General features: G+C 43.8%; 2 protein-coding genes, 1 long non-coding RNA gene and 1 other non-coding gene across 4 annotated transcripts in view; 3 read left to right on the forward strand and 1 right to left on the reverse strand.

The window, feature by feature from the left end:
• The window catches only part of CHD8 (chromodomain helicase DNA binding protein 8), a 45,281-nt gene extending 36,341 nt beyond the window's left edge, over window positions 1–8,940 (forward strand). The window contains exons 29-38 of the mRNA XM_040620676.1: window positions 424–478; window positions 657–864; window positions 1,326–1,534; window positions 1,626–2,345; window positions 2,570–2,721; window positions 3,013–3,315; window positions 4,378–4,491; window positions 4,677–4,856; window positions 5,247–5,363; window positions 7,964–8,940. Coding sequence (XP_040476610.1) covers window positions 424–478; window positions 657–864; window positions 1,326–1,534; window positions 1,626–2,345; window positions 2,570–2,721; window positions 3,013–3,315; window positions 4,378–4,491; window positions 4,677–4,856; window positions 5,247–5,363; window positions 7,964–8,527 — 2,622 coding nt within the window. The 3' untranslated portion in view covers window positions 8,528–8,940. The remainder of the gene's footprint in view (window positions 1–423; window positions 479–656; window positions 865–1,325; window positions 1,535–1,625; window positions 2,346–2,569; window positions 2,722–3,012; window positions 3,316–4,377; window positions 4,492–4,676; window positions 4,857–5,246; window positions 5,364–7,963) is intronic.
• Window positions 3,135–9,836, reverse strand: LOC103681538. The gene is made up of 4 exons (XR_573292.2): window positions 9,590–9,836; window positions 5,457–5,551; window positions 4,710–4,909; window positions 3,135–3,267 (listed from the first exon to the last, which is right to left on the reverse strand). It is a non-coding gene; the product is annotated as an uncharacterized LOC103681538 (long non-coding RNA).
• LOC121100346 lies at window positions 4,089–4,177 on the forward strand. The gene has a single exon (XR_005832095.1). It is a non-coding gene; the product is annotated as a small nucleolar RNA U6-53/MBII-28 (small nucleolar RNA).
• Window positions 9,837–9,993: 157 nt separating the features above from the next.
• SUPT16H (SPT16 homolog, facilitates chromatin remodeling subunit) overlaps window positions 9,994–12,292 on the forward strand; it is a 36,438-nt gene continuing 34,139 nt past the window's right edge. The window contains exon 1 of the mRNA XM_008711130.2: window positions 9,994–10,181. Coding sequence (XP_008709352.1) covers window positions 10,116–10,181 — 66 coding nt within the window. The 5' untranslated portion in view covers window positions 9,994–10,115. The remainder of the gene's footprint in view (window positions 10,182–12,292) is intronic.

Below are 12,292 nucleotides of genomic sequence, written 5' to 3' on the forward strand. Positions count from 1 at the left end.
TTAAGTATGTTCCCATTCCCTGGATTCTGAGGTATATTGATCACTTTATAATACAAAACAGAAAGTAACTACTACTTGAGAATATAAAGTATTAATGGAAAGGATTGTAACACCAGCTGGGGGAGACCAGGGATGGCTTTGTGGAGGAGGTGGGACCAAGCTGGATATTGAAGTATATTATTTGACTGCTAAATTCCTGAGTCCCTTCATTTTCAAGCCATTAACAGCAAGTGATTTTTTTCGGGTTCTACTTTCTTATTCCTTTTGTTGGTTGCTTCCATTTTTTTGTAAGGGTTCATTAGAAATTTTTCTTTATCCTTTTGGTGCCATAGAAGGTCACACGTAAGAGTGATTTCAGAGTGCCAACTTTTCCCCCTTTCTCTCCCCCCGCCTCCATCCGTTGGGGTGGATCTCCTTCTCTAGGGTGATCCCTTGATGATGATGGATGAGGAGATCTCAGTGATTGATGGAGATGAAGGTAAATTTCTAGGTCAACTAGCACAGTTTTGTGTGGGGTGGTGGGTTGGGCAATTATTAACTGAATTCTGTCCTATCCTGGGATTTCTGAGACCTTTGCTTTTGGGTGGGTTGAAATACTGGTGTTCTCTCTACTACCTTTCCTGTACTTCCTATTCATTCTGCTTTGCTTCCCATAGCCCAGGTGACCCAGCAGCCAGGCCATCTCTTCTGGCCTCCAGGCTCTGCTCTGACAGCTAGGCTTCGCCGCCTAGTAACAGCTTATCAGCGCAGCTACAAGAGAGAACAGATGAAGATAGAGGCTGCAGAACGAGGGGACCGGAGACGGCGGCGTTGTGAGGCAGCCTTCAAGCTAAAAGAAATTGCACGGCGGGAGAAACAGCAACGGTAAAGTGTGGCTGGGAATTTGGGCTGAGCTGTAAGCTTGCCTTCCTATATTGAAGGGTGTGTGTCTTATATTGAAAAGCGTCTTAGGCAGGATTTATTTGGAATTTCCTACAGAGGGACCATCTTTTTGCCTTTAGTTGTTACTCCTCTACGACAAGAAACCTCACTTGTGTGCATAACCACAACTCCTGGGAAGGTCTGTCCTGTGGCCATTCTCATTGAGTTATTTGCTCACATATTTTTTCCCTTAGCTTGCTATTCTTAAATTCTTACATGTTTATAGGTTACCTCTTAACTACCTCTTCTGCTGTCTTCTGGGCATTTTTTGTTTTGTTTTGTTTTGGGTTTTTTGCCCCTACTTTCAATTTTTTTGTTTATTCAGGTATAGTAAACCACAATAAGAAGTAACCAGTTTCCCTGTGTTTTTCTGATCACCGCTGCCTGATTCCTTTTCCCTTTAGATGGACAAGGCGTGAACAAACTGATTTCTATCGCGTAGTGTCTACCTTTGGTGTGGAGTATGACCCTGATACCATGCAGTTCCATTGGGATCGTTTCCGTACTTTTGCCCGACTAGACAAAAAAACAGACGAAAGCCTTACCAAGTACTTCCATGGCTTTGTGGCCATGTGTCGCCAAGTGTGCCGCCTTCCCCCAGCAGCTGGAGATGGTAAGCAAGACTGGAGAGTCTTGGATGAGTGGGCATGGATGGCAGCGGAACTAACGTGGTTCATTTCTCCTCCCACCCCTATCTCTTGTAGAGCCCCCGGACCCTAATCTGTTCATTGAGCCCATCACTGAGGAGAGGGCCTCACGGACTCTCTACCGTATTGAATTGCTTCGGCGCTTACGGGAACAAGTTTTATGCCATCCCCTTCTAGAAGATCGGCTGGCCTTATGTCAGCCTCCAGGTCCTGAATTGCCTAAATGGTGGGAGCCAGTTCGGCATGATGGGGAGCTTCTGCGAGGGGCAGCCCGCCATGGGGTGAGCCAAACAGACTGCAACATCATGCAGGACCCAGACTTCTCTTTTCTGGCTGCCCGTATGAATTATATGCAGAACCATCAGGCAGGAGCACCAGCTCCATCCCTGTCACGCTGCTCTACGCCACTGCTACACCAGCAGTATACCTCGCGCACTGCCTCACCACTGCCCCTGCGCCCAGATGCTCCTGTTGAAAAGCCACCCGAGGAGACAGCTGCCCAGGTCCCCAGTCTGGAGAGTCTGACTTTAAAACTAGAGCATGAGGTGGTGGCCAGGAGCCGACCAACCCCACAAGACTATGAGATGCGAGTAGCCCCCCCTGATACTACCCCTCTGGTATCCCGGAATGTTCCACCAGTCAAACTGGAGGATGAGGATGATTCAGACTCTGAACTGGACTTGAGCAAGCTGTCACCATCATCTTCTTCTTCCTCATCCTCATCCAGCTCCAGCTCCAGCACTGATGAGAGTGAGGACGAGAAGGAAGAAAAGCTAAGTGAGTGCATGTGACAGGCTGTTGGCCCTTTTCCCTATTTCCACCCCCCCCCCCCAGCTCTTTCCCTTCTTTTCTAAATGCATCCTCTGGGAGAGATATGGATTTCGATTTGATAAAACTGAAAGAGATCTGTTATTCTTTGGGCCTTTATTTAAAGCCCATATAATTCCGTTTATGTATAACTTCATTCTTCTGTCTTTGCTCACATTCTGTATGATCTCTAGCTGCTGACCGTCCCCGCTCGAAGCTCTATGATGAAGAGAGCCTTCTGTCCCTCACTATGTCCCAAGATGGATTTCCAAATGAAGATGGAGAACAAATGACCCCTGAGCTGCTGCTGCTACAAGAAAGACAAAGAGCTTCTGAGTGGCCCAAGGTAATAGCCTCATTCCTGGACATATATTCTAAAAATATATTGGAACAAAAGCCGGGAACAAGGAACAGATAGTTCTGTTTTTTGTTTTGTTTTTTTTAATTATATTTAGTGCCACATGTATTTTCATGAAACTCTTCCCAGGTGACTTAGGGATCTGATACTATTACCTACCTCCTTCTGCCTTATGATTTTTACCCATCGTGCTAATGATGGCGCTTCTGTTTGTCACAGAATCACATAGCTGGTACTCAGGCCCTAAAACCAGTATTGATTTCTTTTCCCCCCACTCAGGATCGTATCCTTATAAACCGTATTGACCTCGTCTGCCAGGCTGTACTCTCAGGGAAGTGGCCTTCTAGCCGCCGGAGCCAGGAAATGGTAACAGGAGGAATTTTGGGGCCAGGCAACCACTTGCTAGATAGTCCTTCATTGACTCCAGGAGAATATGGTGACTCTCCAGTCCCCACACCACGAAGTAGCAGCGCAGCTTCCATGGCAGAGGAGGAAGTGTCCGCAGTCACCACAGCAGCAGCTCAGTTCACGAAACTTCGCAGAGGCATGGATGAAAAGGAGTTTACAGTTCAGATCAAAGATGTAAGCTCAGCATTTAGGCACTGGGAAGTGGGGAGGGAGACTGGAGTTTTGCTAACTACTTCACTAAGGGGATAGTAAACTTGTTTGGTTAGCTAACTTTAAAAATCGGAGGGGAATTGGGGTGCCTGGCTGGCTCAGTAGAGCATGCAACCCTTGATCTCAGGGTTGTAAGTTTGAGCCCCCGTTGGGTGTAGAGATGACATAAAATCTTTTTAAAATAAATAAGTAAAAATAAAAATGAGAGGGGAGCAAAATTAGAGTTCACAAAGCTCCATTGAGGGAAAAATATTTTTGAAAGGAATTTAATTGATATAAGGCTTCTTTTGGGTGGCTTGTTTCTAGATCCTAGAAACCTAATTTTTAAAGATTGAAATCAAATTGTGGGAAAGCTGTTAAAATAACGCCTAAGTATTATGGGCCTTATTAAGTTAAAAATAAGTCATTCTTGGTGAAATTAAATCAGTGTTGTTTATTTTATAGATGGGAAATTTTATTTTTCCTGATCATCTTCCCTATTGAAATCCTATTAGCTGGTCCTTAAGTACTCAACAGGAGAATTTGCTTTTTCTTTCTCTCTCTCTCCCTCTTTTTTTTTTTTTTTTTTAAAGTAGGCTCCACACCCAGCATGGAGCCCAGCACAGGACTTGATCTCACAACCCTGAGATCAAGACCTGATCTGAGATCAAGAGTTGGATACTTAACTGACTGAGCCACCCAGGCACCCCAAGAAAAATTTCTTAAACTAGTGTGTGATAGGAATTATCAGGATTTTGCCCCTGTGATGAGTTGCCATGCTAATATTGAGACACCAGGTATGGGGTGTTGTTGAGATAAATTCTTCTCTTACATCTGCCTGTGGGGCACTAGGTCAAGAAACGAAATCTTTCTGTGGAAAAAGTATATAAGTTTAGATGCATTTCTAATTTCTACCCTTTAGTCAGATGGCCTTCCTTCTCATCATTGAGCCAGAGGATGACCCTTACCCTAAGATCCCCAAAGCTTAATATTTACTTTAAAAATGTGTACCATATGACATCTTGGGTGGGTGGGTTGTCTTCTTAGGAGGAAGGATTGAAGTTAACATTCCAGAAGCACAAGTTGATGGCTAATGGAGTAATGGGAGATGGACATCCTCTGTTTCATAAGAAGAAGGGAAACAGAAAGAAGCTAGTCGAGGTGAGTGGGAGAGAGTCTTTAACATGATGATTAGGTTTTTTATTCTTACTAATTGATGAAGGCAGTTGGGATTAAGGGACTAGAAGATACTAGAATTATTTTATGGCTACCATTGGCTCTGCTCCCCCTCCCTCCCTGCCCCAAAGAAGAGTATGTGCTCATGGGGGTGGATTCTGGGTTTGCAGCTGGAGGTGGAGTGCATGGAAGAGCCTAATCACCTTGATGTGGACCTGGAGACCCGGATCCCTGTCATCAATAAGGTGGATGGTACTTTGCTGGTGGGTGAGGATGCCCCTCGCCGGGCTGAACTGGAGATGTGGTTACAGGGTCATCCAGAGTTTGCTGTCGATCCCCGATTTCTAGCGGTGAGTGGCAGTTCCATCCAGCAAGATTTAAAGTCATTCCCTTGGTATTTAAGCTGCGTGAGAGGGAGGAAGCATGCCATAGTATGTCTTTTTTTTTTTTTTGTATGTGCCTGTATAATAATACCCAGGCTTAATAACTCACAGAGTTGTTGTGAGGATCAAAATAAAATAATGTTAAAGCACTTACTAAACTAAATACTAGGTAAAAATTTATTATGAAACTATTATATAATGACCTAATTGTGGGGGGGAATGACAGTTTTCCACTAGGACTAATCCTTTATTTATCCATGCAATAAGCATTTGTTGTCAGACTAGACACTAGTACCTTAATAATTACTCCAGAGAGATTTTTATTCCTCTAGGATAACTGATACTTTTCTATTTCAGTATATGGAGGATCGCAGAAAACAGAAGTGGCAGAGATGTAAAAAAAATAATAAGGCAGAATTGAACTGTTTGGGAATGGAACCAGTACCAACGGCTAACTCTAGGAATGGGAAAAAGGTGAGTTAGACTGAGGCATTACCACTCTGATCCCACATTAACTGTGAATTCCATTAAATTACTGGAAATGTAATTTCGTGTTCTGTTACTTACCTTTTTTCTAGTGTATGAAAAAATGTATCTTCAGTCCACCAATCAGGACACTGGAGTAATTTTATTGGTATTTTTATAGTCCTTGGCATCGTCATCTGTAGAGGAGCATAAAATTCTAAAAAAAGTAACTTTAGCACTTTACTTTAAGCATATTAAAACATAAGGATTAGTAAGATGTGTTGGAGCAATCAAGGTCTTCTGCTCTTCTTCTGACTGACTAAGGGATTTTTGGCAAATCCTTTAACCTTTTCAGTTTGCACATCCTGAAAAGTTAAGGGTATAGGAGCGGATAATTGCTTAAAAGTTTTATGATTCTGTACATTTTGCAAGTGACATGGGGCCTACCAAGGACAATAGTCATAGTGTTTCCCAACATGGAGGAAGTTGAGAATCACTGATAATAACACCAGTAACAGCTAAAGGACAGGAAAACATGTTTTATAATAGCAACTTCGGTTATTCCATTATTTTTAAATGTACTAAGGCTTTTATCCCAGTTATAGGCCATTTGGTAGATGAGGTACCCATAATCCTGTGCACCAAAATCTGACTAAAAGTTTCTCTTTGCTATGTTTGCCATAGTTTGGTCAGTAGTTGTCTTTTTTAAACATATTAAATCATGGCTTGTTTGGTAAGCAGTCATTTAAAATGATTAGCACTTATCATCCCCCATTGGATCTTTTATGTACATCTTTTTAAAAATTTTATATACATCTTTATACATATATGTAATATGTATATAAAAGCACATGGTGTGTCTTTTAACAAAATTAATTTCCAAATAAACAGTATATATCTTCTGCATTTAACAAATTGAGATTGTTACTTTGCACATTATAGTTATTTGTGAGGTGCATTTATGATGCTTATTTATTGTTTTTACATTGGTGAAAGTGGTTTCATATAAAATTGTTACCATAGAAGAATATTTTAACTTTTCCTCATAGCCTCCATGGGACCAAGAGTATAATAAGCAGAGTGGTTGATACGGGAGGCTGATGGCTGGAAGGCTGGTACCTTCTATGTCTTGAATTTAACATTATAGAGCAGCCTATAAAAAAGGCTTTTCCTCTAGTATTACCTATTTTTCCTTCAAGTATTTTGCAACTTCTTTATAGTTAGTTGATAAATCTAAGAAAGGAAAGATCCTAGGGGGTCTCAGAAAATCATAATATGACTAGTACAGAATTCTTCTTCTTTTTTTTTTAAGAATTTATTTGTTTGGGAGAGAGGGAGCCTGGTAGCTGGAGGAGGAACAGAGGGGGAAAGCATCTCAAGCAGACTCATTGTGGGGCTCGATCTCACGTCCCCGAGATCACAGCCTGAGCCAAAACCGAGAGTCGGATACTTGACTGACTGTACCACCCAGGCGCCCCAGTATAGAATTCTTAATGCAGACAGAATTAATGGTGTATTATTACTGGTACATGCAGAAGTTTAGGTGCTATTACCGTTATGTTTTAAAAGTCTACACAAATACAGTGTATTGAGATGTTTATTTTTCCAAATCAGAAAGGTATATTCCCATGTCAGGTGTTAGGCTCAGATTGGTAAATACAGTCCAGAGACACAGATACCAAATGTCTGAGTTTAATGCCAGTGTACCCAGTATTATACTTAGGTCCAGCAAAGCAGAGGCACTAGAAGTAATAAGTCCAGCTTCAGTGTATTTAGTCAAAATTTATAGTCAGAATATCCAGCGGTGTCTGGCTGGCTCAGTTGGTTAAATGTCCAACTCTTGATTTCAGCTCAGGTCATGATCTCAGGGTCATGAGATCGAGCCCTGTATTGTGCTCACACTGGATGTGGAGCCTGCTTGAGATTCTCTCTCTCTCCCTTTGCCCCTTCCTGCCCATTTGGATTCTCTCTGTCTCTAAAAAATAAAAATAAAAAAATTTACAGTTAGAACATCTAGAAGAAGCAACTTAAAATTCAGCAGATGTTTTTTTATCAATGTGAAAACACTTTATTAAGTTTTGTGAGGAGCTACCCACAATCTTTCTGTTGTTCTAGACATCCAGAAAGAAGTCTTAACCTGACCTGTCTTTAGTTTCTCATACTCTCCTGTGCTAACGAGTAATAGTTTTGTAAATGTCAATATAGTTGTGCTGCACTTCACATGGTAAGATCATGTGAACAGCCTGCCATCAGTAAAGTATACTGTGCAAATACTGACTCATTCACTAGCTTACTCAGTCTCCTCGTTAACAAAGGTAAGCATCTGTGAAATGGCTGGATGGAGTAAAGGTACAATGTAGTCATGGAAAAAAGCAAAACTCTGGTTCACGTAAGTGTCAGTATCAATTTCTCCATTTTAGCTTTAGCACTGGAATGCTTCCAGCAGCTACGTCCAGCATCTCCTCCTGTTACCATCTAGCCTCATCTGACTATGCTTGCTTTGTCCCTCCTAAAGATATTCAGTAAAAGCACTTGCAAGCTAGGACTCTGTTGACTTCTAGTTTGCTTTTTTCCTTTCTTTGTTTTTACTATCTTCTCCTTCCTCCTAGGGTCACCATGCTGAAACTGTGTTCAACCGGGTTTTGCCAGGGCCTATTACACCAGACAGCAGCAAGAAGCGGGCCCGTAGGATGCGGCCAGACCTTTCAAAGATGATGGCCCTGATGCAGGGTGGAGGCACTGGGTCCCTATCTCTGCATAGTACCTTCCAGCACAGCAGTAGTGGCCTGCAGTCTGTGTCTTCCCTGGGTCACAGCAGTGCCGCTTCTGCTGCTTTGCCTTTTATGCCGTTTGTGATGGGTGGTGCGGCATCGTCCCCTCATGTAGACTCCAGCACCATGCTTCATCACCACCACCACCCCCACCCCCACCATCACCACCATCACCATCCAGGCCTGAGAGCCACTGGCTACCCTTCTTCACCAGCCACTACCACCTCTGGTACTGCCTTGAGGTTGCCACCACTGCAACCTGAGGAGGACGAGGACGATGAGGATGAAGATGATGATGATGATTTATCTCAGGGCTACGATAGCTCAGAAAGGGACTTCTCACTCATTGATGATCCTATGATGCCAGCCAACTCAGACTCAAGCGAAGATGCTGATGACTGAAGCCCCAGCATGGTCCGCATTGCTTGGGTGGCTGCTGTATTTTCAATTACTCTGGCCCTTGGACTATGGAAAAGTGGGAGGGGCAGGGGAGATGTGGGGAAACCCAGGACTCCAGGAGGTGAAAAGGAAAAAAGAAAACTTGTACCTGATTGCTTCCAAATTTGAGAGGTTTGGGTGGGCAGGGGGAACTCCTAAAATAATACATGACCACTTCCTCATTTCTGGGGAAGGAAAGGAGACTAGAGCAGCTGATGTGCTCACCCCTCCCTAAACCCCTCCATTAACCACAGACTATGTAGCGCTGGCCCTAGCCTCTGGCAGAGCCTGTTCCTGGCCGAACTGTGGATACAGCTGGAGGGTCAGGAACTGTTCCCTTCCTTCCCCTTGGCATTAATAAATTTAAGTTAATCCTTTTCCACTCTTCCCTTGTTCTATATTTGCTAAAACCCAATATAAATGTTAATTTTGAATTCATGATGGGTAATTTCAGTACCACTTTCCTAAAGTTCATTATTGTAAATGCAGTCACCTTGGATAGGACAGACAAGTCATCTGTACTCCATTAAAGGGTATACGTAAGTGTAGTCGATCCAGCTTGCTAAAGGCAAAGGAATTGTTTAATAATTGTTGGGTAGGCAAATACTCCAGATTCAAGCTCCCAAGTTCTTGGAAGAAATGACAACGAAGAATTTATTCAAGGAACCATGTACATTTTGTTTGGAATTAACTGAAGCCGTAAGAATGGTATCACTTCATGAACTGTGACAAGGGAAGAGGCTGACTGGAAGGAACGTTGTCAAGACTTGGGCCGGGTGTGTGTGGGGGGGTGCAGATTGGGTTGTGTGAAGCCCCTCAAGCCGTTTGTTTCCTAAGACTTCCCCTGCCATCCCAGCGCTCAGATGAAGCCTGGGCATTTTAGTTCCCTTTCTGAGGCAGAGTTTTGTCGGGAGGGGGGACTTTTTCTCCCTGGTTAGTGCTCTCTCTATCCTCTCTACCAAGGATCCTTCCAGTCCTGGAGCAGCGGAGGCTTTTACCTCCCCACCATTTAGGAGGGGTACGCACCCAAAGTTCCCACTCGCATCCCACGCGAGATCCCGCTCTTTCCGCTTCCCCTTCATCTGTCGGTGGGTGGGGCCGTTGCAGCGGCGCGCGGCAGCTTGTGTGGGGCGGGGCAGGCACGGCAGGCCTCCCGCCTCCTTCGCGGTGCCCAGCCGCCCCTGCCTGAGCTCCTGGAAACCGCAGCGGGGCTGAGACTAAGGGCGGGGCGGAGCGTCACGTGATGACGTCGCCCCGCGTGCGGCTGTTGCTAAGTTGACAAGAAAACCCCGCGAAAATCTAGACTCCTTTTGTGTTGCACATTTTGTTGATTTGCCACTGTCTTTCTTCCCCTCCTCTCCCTAACCTCCGGAGAAAGAGTTAAAAAAAAAAAAATTCCAAGCGCTGTCTGCACCCGGAAGCGGAAAGGGCATCTTTGAGGTCGATACTTCCGGGTCACTGGGAGAGTGCGGGATTCCTGGGCCGAGAGCGGGTGGCGGATCCGGGACCTCGCGTGATTCTCGGAACCCGAGCAGAAGCAGCGTCTGTGGCTATGGCTGTGACTCTGGACAAAGACGCTTATTACCGGCGAGTGAAGAGACTGTACAGCAATTGGCGGGTGAGATAGATCCCGTAATTTTCCCTAGGGACCCCCCCTCTGCCATCCCATAATAACCCCTTTTCTCGGCGCCCTTTTTTCCTTTTCCGTCGGGAATTCCCGGGTTCAGTGTCGCGCCCCTTCAGTTGCTGCAGCACCGTTCACCGCAGGCCGCCCCCAGCGCCGCCCCGGAACAGGGAATCCCCCGCAATCACCCTGCCCTGCGGCCACCACCATCTTCCCCGCGTGCTGGCCCCCGTCATGCATAACAGCCTCCTCTCATAGTCTCTTCCCGCCCTAGAAGAGGCATCTTCCTTCCCTCCCACTCCGTGATCACGTCTTGCTGCCCCCCTCCTGCAGTGTTCATACACACCCACGCACTCGCTCTGTCCTTCCAGAACCAGAGTATTGCGCCCCAGGTCCCGCCAGAATTACAACCTTCTTCGTAAAGGGTGGATGGAGGGGCTGGTAGGATGTGAATCGGGCTTTTCGTGTTTATCGTTTGCGGGGCTTTTGCTGGAGTTAAAAAAAAGAAGTACTAATCACGCGCAACCGTCTCATGTTCTAGGCCCTGCCATGGGTAACACAGAAACCTAATGCTGAAAACCTGCAAGCTTTAGTAATGCAAAAACGATCCTAAAACCGCATTAGTTTTCCTCCTTGGTAGAGTATCCGGGGCACGTGTTGAGAAAAAGAGCTGTTGCAGTCCCCAGTGTTTTAAAGATTGGGTAATTTTGCCGCTTGAAAAACGTTCACAGTTAAAATTTATTTTTATGATAGTAATTTATCAATTCATATATTTGATTGCATCCTGTGGTGCAAGCTGAGCTGTCTAGCTTAAGTCTGGCCTCTGAACTCTGTCATCCAGGGAAACTAAAACTAATAAAGACTTTTTAAAACCTGAAAAACGTCCTGACAAAAATGATCAGTTCTGATTTCAGCACTGTAAATTGCCTTTCAAAGAGATCCTCTACTAAAAACCAAGCTATTAAAATTGGTGAGTTCCCTGCGATTCATATTAAAGGCTCATGTGTCTGTTTCATCTTTTGAAGATAAATGCATTAGATAATTGAAAATAAAATGGATTCTTTTTTGCGTTTTATGAAAGGGAAAAATGACGTTTTATGAGACAAATACCGAACGTAAGTTTTAATTTAAAAATTTTGTATTGGTTAATTTCTAACGAATGTTTCACAGTTGCTTTCACTGTTACATTTTTAAATATTAACACAGTCCACGTTACAAAAACTCTTTCTAAAAGCCGCAGTATTTTCTAGAGGTTAGGAAGTAGAAATGTGCAGTCATCAGAAGCCCTCTCTTCCACCCCTCGACCCCGAAATTACACACCCTTGATGTGGAGGTTATTTCTAGTCACGGTGATTCAGAGTTTATCAAGTTATTCTTCATCTTCTCTAGACCATTCACAAAAGCTAAGATTAATTTAGAGCTCAGAGTTCCGTTACATGATAGACGAATGCAAAACATGAGACTAGGAAAAACTTGAGGCCCAAAGACAGATTAGCAAACTTAATATTAAATGACAATCTTTAAATCCAGGAAAGTTAAATTATTGGCCCTAATTTTTTGTTTCTCAAAAATCATTAAAATTTATCTTGGCCCTCCTGCTTACATCATTTGAAGAAGTATGTTAGATGTTAATGATGTTTGAGTTATGAGCGAGATCCATATAAAATGTACTCACTAGCAAAATTTGTGGCTAATAATTATGAAATCTTACTTGAGTAAACTTTCTGCTTTCTTGTAACTGTAAATTTTAATAACTATGCCCAGAACCTACCTGTAGGATTCCTTTCTGCACGCACAGCCTTTCCAGGTTAGAGTACTTTCATTCTCATCTGCTTAAGCATAGATCATGGTTGTCTGGGGTGTGGGGTAAATTCTGTTTGCTTAATTCTCTTAGCTGTAACAGAAAGATAGTGAAATATATAGGTGCATAATACAGTTATTTTTTACACTTTTTCCCCTTTTTTTTTTTAATAAGAAAACTAACATTGAGGGGCTCCTGGGTGGCATAGCGGTTAAGCGTCTGCCTTCGGCTCAGGGCGTGATCCCGGCGTTATGGGATCGAGCCCCACATCAGGCTCCTCCGCTAGGAGCCTGCTTCTTCCTCT

The sequence above is a fragment of the Ursus maritimus genome, unplaced genomic scaffold (genome assembly GCF_017311325.1).
Source record: "Ursus maritimus isolate PB19 unplaced genomic scaffold, ASM1731132v1 scaffold_36, whole genome shotgun sequence".
In the NCBI taxonomy this organism is placed as follows: Eukaryota; Metazoa; Chordata; class Mammalia; order Carnivora; family Ursidae; genus Ursus; species Ursus maritimus.